Raw genomic sequence first — 18,354 nt, 5'->3', positions numbered from 1 at the left:
TAGGACTCAATCATAAGGAATTAATCAGAAATGTAGACAAAGTTTTATATGTAAATGAAGTAATAACAATACATGGAGGTCCTTGAAGATGGGGTCTATGTCTCATTAATGTTAGATTTTTCATTACCCGTATGGAAATAGGCACACATTAGGCAAACAGTGTAAGTTTGTTGTGTGTATGGAAACTTTTGCATATGAGGTTTTCACACCTTCTATTTATGGATGACAATCTTGTTCCTCAAGAGAGAGATAGTCAGCTTAGATGGTAAAATAGCTGATAGTGTATTTCCAAGATGAATCAAGAATGTATGGGGATTAACAATATCTCCTTTAGCTGTACATGATATTTTTATTCTCGGATACCAAGGAAAGGTAATTTCCAATGTTATATTTAGCAAGAAATCAAACTGCCATTTCACATAATGCCACAAAATGCCATCAGATTACTCTGCCAGCACATTTCATACTTTAAATGATTTTTCTTGTTTTTAAGTGCTGTTAATTAAATAATAACAGTGAAAGATCCTACTCATAATTTAAAAAGTTACTTCTCTCTCAACTTCTACCTAAGGCTCTGAGTTAGTTACATGTCTATGGTTTGATAATTAGCTTGAGAACTGTCAAATCTCCAGTCATATATCAAGAAAGACAAATTTTAAAATAAAACTAAATTCCAAAATTTTACAGTTTTCCATTACATCATTAAAGCTATAAGCTAGTAGAATAATTATGAGGCCTATGCCTTTGATTCTTGAGCTAAGAAAAGAGAAATAATACTCTTTACTTACCTGCCAATTGTGAAAAATTGTAAGTTCTTTTTGTAAGATATAAGTTAATTTATATCCACAGATAAAAATTTCTATTAAATTTTAAAAGGAATCATAGAATTACAGATAGTATGGCATTTAGAGGCTCTCACCTCAGTAAAGAAGGGTAGAAATGTGATATGCAAGAAACCCAATATAATGGTTGCTTAAAACATGATTTTAAGGAATCTGAAGTAGACTCATCCAGGCCATGCTGAAAAGTCCTAGGGAAATACAAATAATTAGTTTAGAATACACAGGAAACATTAACTATGACCACTGAAATAACTGTTGACGTTTACTTAGGATTCAGTTACTGATTTTTTTTTTGTTTGTTTCTTTCTTTGGAGACGGAGTCTTGCTCTGTTACCCAGTCTGGAGTGTAGTGGCGCAATTCCAGCTCACTGCAACCTCTGCCTCCCAGGGTCAAGCAATTCTCCTGCTTCAGCCTCCCAAGTAGCTGGGGTTACAGGCACATGCTGCCATACCTGGCTAATTTTTTTTAGTAGAGACAGAGTTTCAACATGTTGCCCAGGTTGGTCTTGAACTCCTGAGCTCAGGCAATCCGCCTGTCTCGGCCTCCCAAAGTGCTGGGATTACAGGCATGAGTCACTGTGCCTGGCTCAGTTAATGATTTTTACACAAAATGGTATTGTGCTAGAATGGACAATGCCCCCACTTCATCTGCTTGGGATTTATGTTAATAGTGACTTGGGGCCAGGTGGGCAAGTCAGCACAGCCATGAAAAACCACAAGTTAAGACTTAGAATTTTTATGAACCTCTATAAAACAATCCTTACACTTGGGGAAGGTGTAACAATACCATTATCATTTATTTTTTTAAAATCTCATGTTATATAATTTGTCATGACAAAAGGACAAAGAATAGTACAATGAATATTACTTATGTTTCCCATGAGTAGTACTTTAACGTCCCATTGTTATCTTCTTCAACCTGGATCCAATAAACGCCAGTGTTTGCTTCACTAATGTAAAAATTTTAGCATCATGGTACCTCTTTTTAATCTTTAAAGTGATTTATAAGTATTAAATAATTAATTAGAATTTATAATTAATTTTGTATACTCCTAAGGGTCTAGAGAGGGTTTATAAAGAAGAATTGAATTGTAAAATACATAATTATAATTTCAAAATTAAAACAATGCAACCCGAATATCTGATGTACAACTATCAACAGTTACTGCAACATTTTTCTAGGCTGGCTCAAATTCAACTCTAAATCTTGACACAATAGAAAAGAATGTGTTACATAAAATCTTTAGCAGATAACTTGGCTAGTAAAAAATGTATAACAACAGGAGATTATATTTTCCTACACAGGGTTAAGAGTAATGACTGAGAATGCTCTAGAAATGGAATTTTTGAGGTGGTACCACTTCTCTTTATATACAGTATAGGAGCAATAGTGTCTTTTGATATCCAGAACAGAATTCCATTTTGAAAATCCAGCTTTATCTTTTCACTTCCACATCTTGCTTCTTGTATCTTCACGTTTTTTTCAAATTTGATCCTTCTTTCCCCCTGATTGTCTTGCTAAATAGAACATCTTCTAATTAAATAGACTTGGATGTTTTTTAGACTTTAATATATCATCTCTTCTTTAAAAGGCTTTTTTTTTCTCAGTAAATCTCAGATCAAAACAGAAATTCCTTAAATAGGCTTCGAAGTCAGGCTGTAATATTTCCATCCCATGTATTCCACTATGTGAGCTAGAGAAGTAGGCAGAAGCCAGACCAGGTACCAGGATATGTTTTTCTAAGGAGTTTGGACTTAGTACTGGCAATAAAGAATCATTGAAGAGTTTATGGCATGGGATTAACACTAGCAGTTTTACATCCTAGAAAAATCACTTTAGCAGTAGTGAGGGTAGCAGATTGGAAAGAGTCAGGCAGGAGGGAGGAGATAATGAAGGCGATATTGTAGTAGACAGGTCAGAGAGGATAAGACACTGAACCAAGGTAAGAGACAGGAGATAGTAAGTAGGAGACAAATATAAAACTTGTTAAATTCATAGAATAAACAATATTCATCTCCTAATGACATGGAGTTGGTGATGGCATGAATGGGAAGATAGAAGGAGAAAATTAAGGAAAACGAAGAAGCCTAGGATACATTTCAAGTATTTTACTTAGTTTTAGATATGTTAAGGGGCTACAGACATCTGAAGTACATCCAAGGCATCGAATAGTAATTTGGATTTACTGATACAGCACATACAAGAGCTGTCTGGTTTGAAGATACCAATGTGGAAGTCATCAACATAATGGTATAGCCATAGCAATGGATGAATTCACACCCCCTCACCCCATCCCCCACCAAAAAAAAAAAAAAAAAAAAGGAACGTAAGATGTAAAGATGATCAAAGATAAAACTCTGGAACATACCCACACTTAAAGGACTAGGCCAGAAAAAAAAAACATTCAAGCAAAACCAAGAAGGAATAATCAGAGAAGTAGGCCAAGACACGGGAGAAAGTGGTGTTAGAGAAGCCAAGAGAAGAGAAAATGACCGAATCCACTGGAGTTAGCAATCGGGAGTGTACGGAGACCCTGCCCATGTTGCTAGCTTAGCATGCTGAGGGTAGAAGTCCAATTGCAGTGCACTGAGTGAGTGGTAGGTATAAAAGTAGACAATGAATGAAAACTAGTTTTGGGGGGGAAACATAATAGTAATGGAGGAACATTTTTTAATACAGGACATGTTTGGGGGAAGGAGCCACAAGACAAGATAGAAAGAATATTTAAAAGGCCATGAGTAGGAGGTAAATGCAATCAAGAGGTCAGGTAAAAAGATTTACTCTAATTGGGAAAATAGACATATTGATCAGAGAGTAATCAAAGGATGTAGAGGTGAGTGGGGAGAATAATTATTAAGAACAGAAATGAGAAGTTAAAGTGCATTCATGGATGGTGTGGATTTTCTTAGAGAAGCACAGGAACAAGGCTATCTGCTAACAAACAGATGGGGCAAGGATCAGGGGCTTGACCCAAGTGGGGAAGGATGAAAAAAGGAGTCACCCAAGATTTGGCAAAGAGTGGAATTGTCAAAAGGTATAAAACGAGAGGTGGGTGATATTCTCTAAAAGTGTACCAGAGTCTGGATAGAGCCCAAGAAAGTGAGGGTATGAGGAGGACCATGCCACTGCAAGAGAGCTAGGAAAAGGAGGGTGCTGGTACAATGTGACAGGAGATGCAGCAAGTGGCCTGGAGAGAAAGACAGCCTCAAAGGAAGAGAAAGACTCAGAGAAAAGGATGGGACAAGATATGGAAGTCTTGAGGAGAGAGCAAGAGGGATTGGAGAATGTGGACAAAGATACTACATATCCTTGTAGCCTTTTTCATAGCCTATGCCTACTTTCCCTCACACTTCCTTGATCTCTTTGCATAAAACCTCTATTTGTCTAGTTGTCTGAGGGTTACCTCATTTCTCTAAGAATGAATACCTTACCTAGATGACTTCTCTGTCATGTTCAGGTAGCTCCATAGATTGCTCTACCTCTGAAGCTTCTCTACTAAGTCTTCTCTGACTACCCTTTCTAAAATATATCCCCTTTCACAACCTTATCCCCTCTCTATGCTCTAATTTTGGTTTCTTTCTTTATAGGATTTAACTCTACCTCCAATCCCTTTCCATTTACTTTTTTATCTGCTCCATACCCTAAGGGTAAGGTCATCGAAGGTTATATAGAGGTAGCATATGGGCACATGCAGGAACCGGAGCCAGAGAGCCTGGGCTTATATCCTGAATATGCTTTTATTAACAGGCAATGCTGGTGGCAGTATATTTAGCCTTAATTTTCTCATTTGTAAAATGGGGATTAAAATAGTAAATCACCTCAGCGTCAGTGTGAACATTAAGTGGAATAATGTATTTAAAGCATTTAGCAAAGTGCCTTGTATACAATAAGTGCTCAATGTAAGTAAGATATCATTATAAGATAACAATAGTTAGAAGTTGTCCTTAAAAAAGTCTATGGCCATTTCAAAACTGACATGAAATTCCTGATAGTCTAAGTGGTTGCCTAGCTGCAGTTTTATTCTCACAACTAGACAAAATAAAGGAGGATCTAAAAATAATGGCATGGTTATTTAGTACACAAATTTCTTAGATGACAAACCATTGGCAATATGGTATTTATCTGAGCGTTTCTGCCAGTACCTAAACTCTTTTACTCCACTGACAGTTTCTCAGTCATACTGGCTATAGTAAGGTTATTTGGCTATAAGAGATATTATGGCAGATGTTTATGGTCTCAAAGGGAGTGAGATCTGTATGAGCATTTAATTCCACAGCAAGATCCCAAATTAGTTTCATTATTCTAGAGAGTATAACAGGGTGAAAATTGGCCCACAAGCCTCAATGGGAGAATGAAATTATGAGCTAGCTATTAGATAACCTCTAATGATGTTTTGGTATACAGTTAAAAGAGAGGATGCTCTAAATAATTCATAGTGGAGAGTAAAATACAATTGTATGAGCCATAGAATTATATTTTTCACAAGACGTAAGAGAATTTTGATACAGCAAATTTAAATACTTTCTTAAAACTAAATGTCATAAGTTTGAAGCAGGTACATTTCTTCACATTCCCAACTGACACACTGTAAAGATGACTTTACTTAAGGGGAAAAGGGTGATTTTGGGAAAATTCCTTGCCTTTGCCCTTCCTCCAGCCCCAACTAGCCATGCCCCTTCCTTGCCTTAGCATTATACTGCCTCTGTGCTGACCACACCAGCACTTTGTCCTAGATTCACTCTCTCTGGGTTCTCTGATCTACACCTATGTTGCCAGCATTCCTTTTTTCTTTAACAAAACTGATCAGGTCTTTGGGCTTATTTAGCCAGATGCTGAAAGGATATAAAAACCAATGCACATCAAAAGTGAGAACAACTGATGAGCTAAAAAGAGTTAGCTGGGTTTTATGCTTCTCTTGTGTCATGTTGTTTTGGCTGCCCTCCCAGAAGAAACAGGTCTCATAACATGATGTTAATGGAATAAACCTCCATGACTGAATTAAGGTAGCCCAAGGATGTAAGCTCTACGCGAGTGGAGGGTCAGGTTAGATTTCTTGAGTCATCTGTGCCTGCCATGGTGCCTGGGCCACTGGAGGCGTTCAATAAATCATACCAAGAGAAGACCACAACCTTAGACAAGGCAGAATTAATATGAAACTGAATAACTAAGATAGCCCTGGAAAGCTTGAGATAACTGAGGACATGTGAACCTTTCTGATGGCCCTAGAATCACAGACAACTACCTATGAATACTGAATTCAAGATTTTAAACAGAATTCTAAGTCACTGCTTCGCTTTCAAAAACCGGCATTATACCCGAGACTATAAGTTGTTGCCTAAATGTCATTAAGTGACATTTAAGTGCCTTGAATTTCTCATGATGAAAATAACTCTTTGAGGTTAGCAAATGATAATTGGAGGTTAGAGAATAACTGGTCCATAGTAGATACATGGTAAATACATGGCAAAAGAAAGAAAGAATAAAAGGTATTACCAGACCTTGCTTAGTTAAAAGGAGGATGAGTTTTAAGGGCCATCTGTGAAGAGCAATTGTGGGTGGTAGACAGCCAAAGGGCAGGTTGAGAACAGGACAGGAGGTGGAGAGAGAGAAAGACTGGACCTCGGGGTACACCAGGAGTCAGCCAGTCGAATATTCTGGGAGCAGCCCTCTCTAAATTTAATGACCGGCTCTTTTGGAGTATTTTAACCTTATTAGCATGACACATAAAGCTGTTTAATTTTGTGTTTTTTTAAAAATGAGATTTCCCTTTTAAAATAATGTTGACAGGAAGGTGGATAAAGGGAGTCATTGAACCTAAACAAAATGACTAAGACAAGAAACTTCACTTTCTGGAAAATTTTGCATTCTGCCAGATACCTTTTAAAAAAAAATCATTTTAAGTATGTTTAAATTTCCATTCCATCTATATTCATTTTCACAACTTTATTGAGATGTATAATTCATGTACCACAAGATTTACCCATTTAAAGTATACAATTAGATGGTTTATACTATATATATACTATATAGATGGTTATACTATGCAGCTGCATAACCTTCATCAGTATCTAATTTTAGAATATTTTATTCCCAAACGAAACTCTGTATCCATTAGCAGTTACTCCCCATTCCCTCCTCCCCTCACCTTCTGGTAACCACTGATCTACTCTCTGTCTCTACGGATATGCCTATTCTGGACATTTCTAATAAACAGAATCAAACAATATGTGGGCTCTTGTGTCTGGCTTTTTTCACTTAGCATGTTTTTGAGGTTCATCCCTGTGGCAGCACATATCAGCACTTTATTCCTCTTTATTGCAGAATAATATCCCACTGTATGGATATGCTACATTTTATGTATCCATTCACTAGTTGATGGACATTTGGCTGCTTTCTCATTGTGTTATTTTGAAAAATTCTGCTACATAAATTTTTGTACAGACATAACATTTTGAACACTCCTACACAAATGTTTGTGTGGACATAATACTTTCATTGTTGGGCCATATGACCATATGCTCAACATTTCACATAAGCATATTCTATGCTTAACTTGAGGACCTGCCTATTTTCCAAGGTGTGCCAGTCATTCCTGAGGTAGGAAAAGCAAAGGCCTATTTTATTTTCTGAGAGACAGTGAAATAGTTTCTTTTTAAACAAAGGGGAAGGCCATAACCTCGAAAGCCCTAACATTAGTTTGAAACAGAACTATAGACAGAGCATTGGAATTTGGTGACTAAAAAAGCCCTATGAGTGACAACAAATGGACCCCAAGATGAGGCTGCTATTCCTTGGCCTAGTGATCTACCTTTGGGTATATTTCTGATGACCCTTTCTTTTGCATGGCTTGTTGGCAGTTGTATTGAAATCCCACACTTCCATCTTATTGAATGTTGAAATAGCCAGCTTTCAAAAAGTTTCCACTATTAGGAGTTTTGATATAACACATCAAAACATTTGGATAAATATAGATATAGACATGAGATATACATATGAAATTCATTATCTAATTCTACCTTTTATTATAGATTTAGGGAGGACAATATTATTTTAATTTAAAATAAAAAACATCATCAGCTTTTCTTAAATTACTTGTGGCAGATATTACATCTGGCTCATTGTTGTATCCTTTATCTTTAATCATAGGGGCTAGAGAGGCAACAACATTTGTTGAATTGAAACTGAATTGCATTTACCCAAAAATTCTAGTAATTAATTTTTAACCTGCTACACATGAACTAAAACTGAAGTCTACGCATCCAAAATGCAACATATGAAATCACCAGGTGGGGATGTGTATGAACATGTATGTGAATATGCTTCGGGCCTGCAATTTAACTGCCTTTACGAAAGAAATATAAGTGATAAGCACTTTGGAAAATACATGGTGAATATTTTCTGTTTCAGCATGTTCCTTTCCCTGGAGAACAAAGCTGAAGTACTCCTTTTACAACATTCTAACAGAAATCTATAAAGGCGAGTTAAAAAAGAACACATATTTTTGCAAACAGGTTTCCTTCTTCCTGAAAAGACTTTAAAATCATGTATTCCTGTCCAGGGATTTCGTGGTCCTACGCTAAGTTCAGAAAGGAAAACACATTCAGTTCATCTGTCAGAACTACTTGAAATAAAGGCAGTCACCTTCTAAAAGGGCATATCACGTAGAGTGACAAATGTCAGGTAGCATGGGTTAGGGTTAGGGTTAGGCAGGGTTAGGGTTAGGGTTAGGGTTAGGGTTTATAAAAATTCAATACTATTAACATCTGATTGCTACTTTTTACCAATTCCTCAAAGAATGTGGTTTAATTTTTTAATGTGAGATTCACAATTTTTTTCTAATATGCTAATAGTATGATGGATTCATATCTTGGATGTGTAGAAAAGCCCAATAAGTCAATAGAGTTCTTGCAACACACAAATATATATTTCCCTAATTGGCGAAGAACATGCTGGCCTGTAGACTTCATTTGTCAGTACAAAACAAAGTATATTTCAAAGATTAGATGTCTAGTCTAGGAAAACAATCATGACATTTAAGTAAACATAAATGGATAAAACCTTTGAAATTTTTTGAACTGAGAAAGATTTTAAAAGAATTAAAGTATATCCAGATTTTTGTTCATGCTTCAAAGTAATATAGCTATCTATGTTTTATATTAAGAAAAACCAGAGGCAGTGCTTAGCGTAAAATGTTCTGTAATCCTGGTTGAAATTAGCAATTTAAATTTGCTGAATGAGGTTACAGTGCAATATCTAATGCACAAATCATAGAGATTTGAGTACTTGCATAGTTGTTAAAAATGTATCAAAAAGCCATAGGTTAACAATAATGAATGTATGTTACATTATTATTAAAATATGCAATCTTTGGTAATAATTTATTTGTTTTACAAATGCATTGGGGGGCTAAAATTTATCAATTCATCTGTGACAAAGCATGAAATTCAATATTGCTCACCATGACCAATCCATGAAATTTGTCAACTTTGTTCCCGATTTTCACAGGGCCTTCCTCTTAGATGAAATGACCCATTGAACTGAGAGCATAGCAATTTTTTCATCTATGGTAAATCAGTTTAGTTTCCTAGGATTTATTATGGGCTTCAGACTTGAGCTTTTTATGATTATGAACCATTCTGTACATAATATCAACCGTATGGTGATTTATCTCACTGTTTCTTCCCCTTTCTGAAAGAATTCTCCATTTCTAAAAGTAGCTGTCAACCTGTGTTGCTAGAAGGAACACTCTGTAAACAATGGGTTTATTGAAAGTCAGAGTAGGCGAAGCCGAAATAAAAGCTGTTAATTCTTTTAGAATATCTAATACAAATGTGTCAAAATTTATTAAAAATTAAGATTTGTATATCGCTTTTACCAGAATGTTATGCAAAGAAACACTTGACCTGATTTAGCCTTAGAAATAGATATGTGAAATTTTTACTACCCATGAAGATATAATTATTTAGTTAAAAAATAAAAGTGACAATTTTGGAGGAGGATTTAAACAATGGTATTAATGTTTTATGATAAGACATATTCTAACCTCCTCTATAACATTACAGATTTGAACTGCATTAACCAGAAATCAAAAGTAATTCCACATTTCTAGATTTTTCTAAATCTTATTTGTTGAGCTAAGTAAAATATTTCCACATTTTAAAAATGTAATTATTATTTCTATTTCCATTTGCCATTGCTAGCTGAGGTATATCTCAAATATAGTTTTCTTTTTCATAAAGTATCAAAAAATCACTGTGATAACCAGGCCATCCAATAGAGACATAACACATTTTCGGGCACTGAATTGCATTGAGAATTATGAAACTCTGTCGGTTGGTGTTAGTTTTATAAAATGGCCCAGTTCACAGTATCAAAAATGCACTTCAAAAGATTTCTACTTATAACTTCACATAATTCAGTAAGTGTTATGGAAATAACTTGCTAATCACATTATTATATATCATAATAGCTAAAAGGAAAATACATTTGATACTTACTTATACAATTCTGTTAATGGTGAAGTCAAAATGACTAATGTTGTAAACAGATTATTACAATGGGTATGAATTTTAAAAATTTTATCATCTGTATGCTGATGAGGACTCAAAAGTTTCTGTACAGATGTACAAACTGACCATAACATGTTCTCAGTGCATATCAAAATTGTTGTGACATCAAGTCTGTTGGAAAGAAAGAAGAGAAAATCATGTTAAACAAAACAATGTTTCTGCTTGGTAGGCACTTTAATTCATATCTCTTGTACTAAGCATATGTAAGAATAGAAGAATTCAGTTAGATACCAGAGCTTCAGAGATCTAAACCAAATAGAAAGTATCAAAGATAGATACTCTTTGAGTTTCTAGGTGTTAGATGGCCCACAATACCATTATCTTTAGGGATGGTGAGCTCTGTAATAGCGTTTTAGGAGTGCTTTTAAAAAATGTTTATTTTACATTATTAGGATTCTGTTCAAGAAACTCAAGAGATCATCCCGGCAATTACACTGAGCCAAAGAAAAGCAAGATGAAAAGAAAAATTTGCTATTTTCCATATGTATGTATGATAGGTTAAAATTTCATGGCAGAACAATTCTCCTCACTCATGAGCAAGCTGTCAAAAAACAATTACAAGATTGGTAGCACGTTCTCCCAGCAAGCGGGAGATAAGAAGAAATGACAAACGAAGCTCAAATCGAGAAGCCTATAGTTTCGGAAATGTTTAATATTAAATAAATTTGTGGAAAATATACTGTATTATTTATCTTATTCATAGACTTATTTCTTTGTTTCCATCTTTCTTGAGTTTTTATTTTTTTATTTTTTATTTATTTTTTTGAGACGGAGTCTTGCTCTGTCGCCCAGGCTGGAGTGTAGTGGCCGGATCTCAGCTCACTGTAAGCTCCGCCTCCCGGGTTTACACCATTCTCCTGCCTCAGCCTCCCGAGTAGCTGGATCTACAGGCGCCCGCCACCTCGCCCAGCTAGTTTTTTTTGTATTTTTTAGTAGAGACGGGGTTTCACCAGGTTAGCCAGGATGGTCTCGATCTCCTGATTTCGTGATCCGCCCGTCTCGGCCTCCCAAACTGCTGGGATTACAGGTTTGAGCCACCGCGCCCGGCCTTTTTCTTGAGTTTTAATAGGGACCCAAAGATCTCTTTAATTATTATTTTGGCATATAACTAAATTGAACAGACCTAAGTTAGTTTCTTCTTCTTTTAAATTCAGGGTTGAAGAAACAGAAGATGAAAATTTTGAAGTGATAAGAAAAATACAAGTTTGAGGATCTTTTAAAATGACATTTTGGATTCAAATTTATTATATAATAAATATTACATATTAATAATATATGATACATATGTAAATCATATATATGGCTTAGTTATGTGACATTTGAAAGCTACTGGAATACTAAAAGAATAAATAATGGCCTTTATAAAGGTTTAATTTTAGTTTGTATATGCTTTTTCTAATTGCTAGATAAACAATTTCTAATCCAATATATAAGTAGAAACACACATACACAATCTGATTTCCATAATAATGGTGGTTTAGGAGTAACCAGTCAAATAAAAATATTTATATATTTTACTTACAAAAACTAGAAGCAATAATTCTAACATTGCATGGCATTTTTATGCAACCACTCAGAAAATAAAAACCAAAAGTCTCTATTCTACAGTTAATTAATTAAATATACTACCCATTTCTACTTATTTCATGAGCTAACAGTAAAGCTGATTTCACATAATGACTTGCCATTTCATAATCAAAAGTGATTTATGCTACATAAGGAAAAGAACGAAGTTATTCTTTGCTTTCAAAAGGAACTTTCCATCTATTCTTAGTTCAATTTTTTAAAAAAGTCTAGTCAGTAATTCAAAACAGCCTGTGCAAAACACCATATTTATGAAACACTGCAGCAGGACCTAAATGCCCTTCAAATTGCAGCATGCTTTATAAGAACATGATCAGGAAATGATTCCTCCTGCCCAAAAAAAAAAAAGACTCCCATGTCCGTAGGTTCCTCCTAAAATATATCTGAAAAAAGATTATTCTGCCTAAAAGGTCTGAATCACATTATACAGAATATTTACAAAACAAAAGCCTTTTCTTCATATACATATAAGACCATTGTAGTGATGTAAGCACAATTCATATATTCATTGCCTAGATAACTCAGTAAAATTGTACTATAATTCAGTCTTATTTAATACTCAGTGACTGTTGCTCCTCATTTTCTATGATTTCACATTTTGTTGAACTGGCTGTTAGTAACAAATAGTGAAAATAAAAGGAAAAAATAATTATAATATATTAGGAAGAAAATAATTAGGTTTTCTTAATGAAGATAAGCTTCTATATTTAAAGGCTTAACAAAAAACAACTAAAATCCCCTGGTTGCCTAGAAGTTCAAAATCAAATGTGTCAAATTGACTGCTCCATCATGGCATGGATGCTTTGGTATCAATTTCAGGGCCTTAATTTTCTATTTTTATCTTATTAACATTTGTGTGTCTATATCCTCGAATATAAGACACCTTGAATCACTTTTTAGAAACAAGTGGGTTCTATAGACAATTTTAAGGAATAAAAAGAACAAATTTATTTTGATTCAGGTTTCATATTTCCACTTAAATAACTCAGGAGAATAGAATATGATTTCAGATGTTAGAAACATGTTAAATATATAAGGAGTATGTCATGAGATTCAGAATTCTGCTTTATACCCAACTAATGAAAAGTTTTCTTGAAAAGCAGTGTTTTTCAGAACTTCAATTACCTTAACTGTGGAGTTCTTTTGCGGCTGGGGTGGGCCCGAGTGTATCTGGAGGTCAGCAGACCCAAAGATTTCTCCAGCACTTCTGCTAGAATCTCCTGGGCTAACTTAGGAGGCAGAATGGTCCAGAGATCGTAACGAAGAGCCCAGCAGAAATAATGCCACATCTGGATCGAGAAGGAACATCTTTCCCCCTGGCAAAGCCACCACATGTTAAACCATAGAATTACATCTTCTAAAATGTCAGTTTGCTTCCTATGAACCTAATTAGTTCAGGCTGAAAGGAAATAGCTAAAGAGTTTGACACACTAGAAGACCAACAAAGATTTTTGACAAGATGTAAAACATCCTTATTGACAAAGGAACAGATGTTTTATTTCAATTATGAGACTAGATATTCTAGTGCAAATCCAGACCACAAACATTTAGCCTAGCATAGCCTTGATTTACCTACACCTAGCCTATGGTTTAAAATTTATTTTTAAACAACTAGCTTTGTAGTTGCTGAAAAAACCATGGTAGCTTGTTTAAGATAGTGGACTGATTCTTCTAAAATTAAAATCTATTTGAATCATTTCAGTAGGTATATTTTTCTGAGCCTATTAGCATCATTGAGGTAATTTTATAAATGTTTCAGATTTCACATTATAATGAAGTGACAGGAGTAAAAATAAACTTGCATACTGCATTCTTAGGAACATTCTTGAAACCAAGGGGGATGGGTAGCTATCGAAGATTATTACGTTAGGCTATTTTGCCTATGGCATTTAAATAACAATACTAGAAACAGATATCACAATAGTCTGAGTTTACAAGATTTTTTAAAGCCTAGGTACATATTATCATCATTTCTTAGTATTTTTATGGCACCTTGTACTTTTAAAGAGTCATATTTTCATTCCTTTCCACCCCTGTACAGATCTCTTCTGTGTGACAAATTTTCTGACTGCAGAGGAAGAACTAACAATGGCTAAGGTCAAGGGGAACAGGCAGAAAGAAGAGGGTGGCCTCAAGTGATTTACAAGCATTAATCAGGTAACACGTACTCTAAGGAGGTATGGCCGTAGTTTCACCCCATTTTCTTCAAATCAGATCAAATGATTATTTGAAATAGGAAGATTAGAATGCATTCTTCAAGCATTATCTTGATTATGTAAATATATCAGACATTAAACTAGTAAAATTTCCTATTATATTCCAAGTGATTAACTTTTACTTAAAATTTCTGCTTTGCCCACGATCTGTATTTGTCAGGCAAATGTCATGTAAAAAAAAAAAAAAAAATCTGCTGTTCTCTTATACCAAAAGTGATCATTTCTTATGCAGACACTCCCATTAGTATTTTCTTTATGTATGACTCTCCTGGCAGTTTCTTCGATTACTAATATCTTCTGCAGCCATCGAAACAATAATAATTTTAGTTATTATCTACTGACTGTCAAATGGCATGTATAAATGAATTTCTACTCATTTATAAATTGTATTCTTTGGGTAAGAAACTTGGGCATCAAAATGTCAGAGTCGAGTTCAAACTGGAGGGGACTTTGGCCACTGGCTTCTGATTTCCTAATAAGGTGTGCATCTAAACTTTTTATGAAAAAAGAAATGACAAAATTAACGATGAAGCAACAAAATTATAGTTTATTATGCTTTCTTTGTTGTGTGTTTCGATGAATACTTTTTAAACTAAGACAGGAGGTTTAATGCCTGATTCTCTTATACCTTTTGTGTTGCATGTAAATTTAAGCAAAACTGACTCCAGTTGATAGTGACTAGCATGAATGATTTACACTAACTTTGCCTACGGAAATGAGTGAGTTCTTACTACAACATGATCAAAATGATTTCTCATATTCTTCAAAATATGAAAACCCAATTTCTTCAGTGGCTACCCTTTAGTGATAAATTAGAAAATAAAAATAACTTTAGCCACACAGATTTCTTCTCTTAAAAGTAAAAAAATACTCATTTTAAGACTTTTTAAACTATAAACTTCATGTTTACTTTAAAATATTTCAAATAGGTCTTTGTTCTAACAATTCTTTGTAAATTCATACAACTTCAATGTACGCAAGGGTTTTCATTAAACTAAATGTGATTCATTTATTTTTCTGACCTGTTTCCTTATTTGTTGTCATTTCAAAAGTATTCTGCTAGTAAACATCTGTTATTTTTGGAGACCCACTGTAATGTAAACACATGTGAGCTTTTATTTAGATTACATATCAGGAAACAAGCATCTGGGCTTTATTATAGAAGCCACTCAATATTATCTTTGAACAGACAATTCTTTATTCTTTGACTATTGGAAAACACAAGTTCCTAAAACTGAACAGATGTCAACTATCCTAAAAGCTTAATTTTAAATATGTAATCTGAACACCCACTGTGCCATCGTGACCAGCACCTCATCAGAGAGATACAGAACTCTGACTCTCTCAAGCTGACAGTTTAGAAAATGGAAATAATGTATCTAGATCTCACTTGCTATCACAAAACATGAGCAAATATTGCTGCATATCTTGTAAATTATTTTACTATTTCTTTACTATGCTCTGCACATGGCGATAGGTTCCCTTGAGATCTCTATCCTACCCTTCACCCCCAGTCAGGCAGATATCATCTTTTTCCCTCTCAAAGCAGGCCTGCCAAAAACATACTAATTCTGTTTCACAAATCAGTTGGAATAATGGGGAGAGCAGAAGAAAGGGGTGCAGTAAGCAAGATAAAACCATGTCAGGTATGCCAGTTGTCAAAACAGTTTAAAATCAGTGCTATTTTTAGAAGGTTCTTATTTTTGATACATAAAAAAAAAGTATCACTTTATTTTTCTGAAAATAAATAACAACCACAAAGTCTGCAATTAAATTGTAACTACTGACCATGTAAGTATATGGAAGCTACAGTACCATGTAATCACAGGGTAACTATCTCGTTACTTCTGTCTTTGAAGCTAAAGCCTTGTCATAAGATCTAAGAGCTGCATGTTACATGGTAATTTGTTGGTTTTTAAAATACTTGGTAACTTCAATAACAGGTTCTCAATGCATCCACTTATTTACACTGTACGACTCTTCTAGCTCCCAATTTGCATAAGAGGAAACATAATACCCCTATGTTGAACATATAGTGAGATGATACCTGTCCTTCATGTAAAACATCATATAAAATTGCTCATTAGTAGTACACTGACATATTGAAATAGTTTGAAATATGAGTAGGATTCATTTTCAACCACTCGGTTTACTTCAAGGCAAATAAGGAAAATATGATGCTGCCAGGAGAGGGGAAGACCAATACTTTCATTCTTATCTCAGGCTACCAGCTGCACCATACCACTTTCTCTTTCTCATTCTGCTTGCTGCTTCCATGACTGTTTGAAGTATGTCAGGTTTGGAAAACTCTATATGGATGCTCTTGCAAAGAGAAAAACTCTCTGGGAAGGGCCTCTGAATGAGAGATGAAATGGCCTTAGAAAAAGTGGAAAGTCCTTCAAGAGAGCTTCTTATTAGCCGCTCCTCTCTGTTGTAGTAACATTTATTATGATAATAACTCAGGCATAAATCAAACCACAGGAACCTTCAGTGCCTGCGAGGTGACAGGAGCGATTCTGTTGAATAAAACTCCACTCAGTTTTTCTCAATACTCTATAGTAATTAGGACAATCAAGAAAATGATAGTCACAAACTTCAATCTAGAGGAAAGGGTAAAATGGAAAAGTTAATGAAACTGGGCATGGCTGTTGAATTTTTTTTAAACCCTGATTACCTTTTATTAAGATATTATAAATGTTTCACCCTGACCTGGAATGAACTTCGAGGAATTTCAAATATTGTGGTCTGTGCATAATCAATGAGATTTAGGTGAAGGGAAACTAATGAAGCTTGATGATGAATAATTTTAATTGATCCTGGGTTTGGTTGCACTGGGAATCATTAGGCTTCAATTTGGGATTTCAAAACATGGGCTAAATGAAAATAGGTAAGCTATAACTGATCAGATGGGTCCTTTTTTTTTCTTTTTTGAGATAGAGTCTAGCTCTGTCACCCAGGCTGGAGTGCAGTGGCTGGATCTCAGCTCATTGCAACCTCCGCCTCCCAGGTTCAAGTCATTCTCCTGCCTCAGCCTCCTGAGTAGCTGTAATTACAGACAGGCATGTATCACCACACCCAGCTAATTTTTTGTGTTTTTACTAGAGATGGGGTTTCACCATGTTGGCCAGGCTGGTCTCAAACCCCTGACCTCAAGTGATCTGCCCGCCTCACCCTCCCAAAGTGATGGGATTACAGGCGTGAGCACTGCGCCCAGCCTCAGATGGGTCTTTAAGCATACTCATAAGAACATACAATAAGAAGGAAAAAAATAAGTACAAAGAATAAAGCTGCTTAATAAAAGGTATTTATCAAACACATATGGAAATGTATAACAAGAAAAAAATGCAAGGATATCCATAACTAACTGGTCCCTTTGGAAAAAATACAAGGTTGTAGCATTTTGGCATTGTTATCTCTTTGAGTTTTCATTGTATCCCATTATATTCCGACTATACGGCACAACATTGCAGCTCAGATTAAGTTATTTTTACTTTTAAGCAGAAGGAGAGTTCTGATGTCTAATTTATTTCAGGTTTTTAAAAACAGTGTTTTTCCTAAGTATGAATTCCATATTTTAAAAATATTATCCTAACAGTCTTCATGTATTAGTAATGCCAAGCTCATGTTTCTAATTAGCCAGAAAGCAGGTAGGCAGTAAAACATATTTGTGTAAAAAGGAGGGATAGTAAACTTAACTTCACACCTCATAAAAAGCTTTGTAGTCATCCCAGTGGTGGCTCTCAGCATCCTGTAAAATGCTTGTAGCACAAACTCTGACGCAGTAGTTCGTAACTTGAAACTGTAGAGTGTTGATGAATTCCTGATATCGTTGGACAGGCACCAGGAATATGGGTCTGTTCAGAGAGAATGATCAAAGAGACAGAGATTTAAGGCCTGTGCAGTAGGAGATAACAATCTCCAGTACTACAAATGGTTTTGATTATTAGATATCAATCATTCATTTCCTCTTAATGCTGAAGTCTGCGTCCACATTCACTTTCCAAAAAGGAAAAAAAAAAAAAAAAAAAAAGAAAAGCTGGTCTTTGTTTCGCAAGCCCTTTGAAAACGTACATCTGCTGTTCTACAAATATGCACTTCAACTTGAGACAAACTGTATTGTCAATACATCATTCAAAAATGAA

The 18,354-nt window shown here is 35.0% G+C and overlaps 1 protein-coding gene across 1 annotated transcript in view; it reads right to left on the bottom strand.

The window, feature by feature from the left end:
- Positions 1–18,354, bottom strand: part of KIAA0825 (KIAA0825 ortholog) — a 523,375-nt gene that overhangs the window by 367,185 nt on the left and 137,836 nt on the right. The window contains exons 10-13 of the mRNA XM_030927226.1: positions 17,916–18,066; positions 13,122–13,312; positions 10,341–10,523; positions 920–1,030 (exon numbers count right to left, since the gene is read on the bottom strand). Of these exons, the coding sequence (XP_030783086.1) occupies positions 920–1,030; positions 10,341–10,523; positions 13,122–13,312; positions 17,916–18,066 (636 nt within the window). The remainder of the gene's footprint in view (positions 1–919; positions 1,031–10,340; positions 10,524–13,121; positions 13,313–17,915; positions 18,067–18,354) is intronic.

This window comes from Rhinopithecus roxellana, chromosome 3 (assembly GCF_007565055.1).
Source record: "Rhinopithecus roxellana isolate Shanxi Qingling chromosome 3, ASM756505v1, whole genome shotgun sequence".
NCBI classification, from domain to species: domain Eukaryota; kingdom Metazoa; phylum Chordata; class Mammalia; order Primates; family Cercopithecidae; genus Rhinopithecus; species Rhinopithecus roxellana.
Note: the sequence above shows the minus strand (reverse complement) of the source record. Positions and strands in the feature narration are given on the sequence as shown.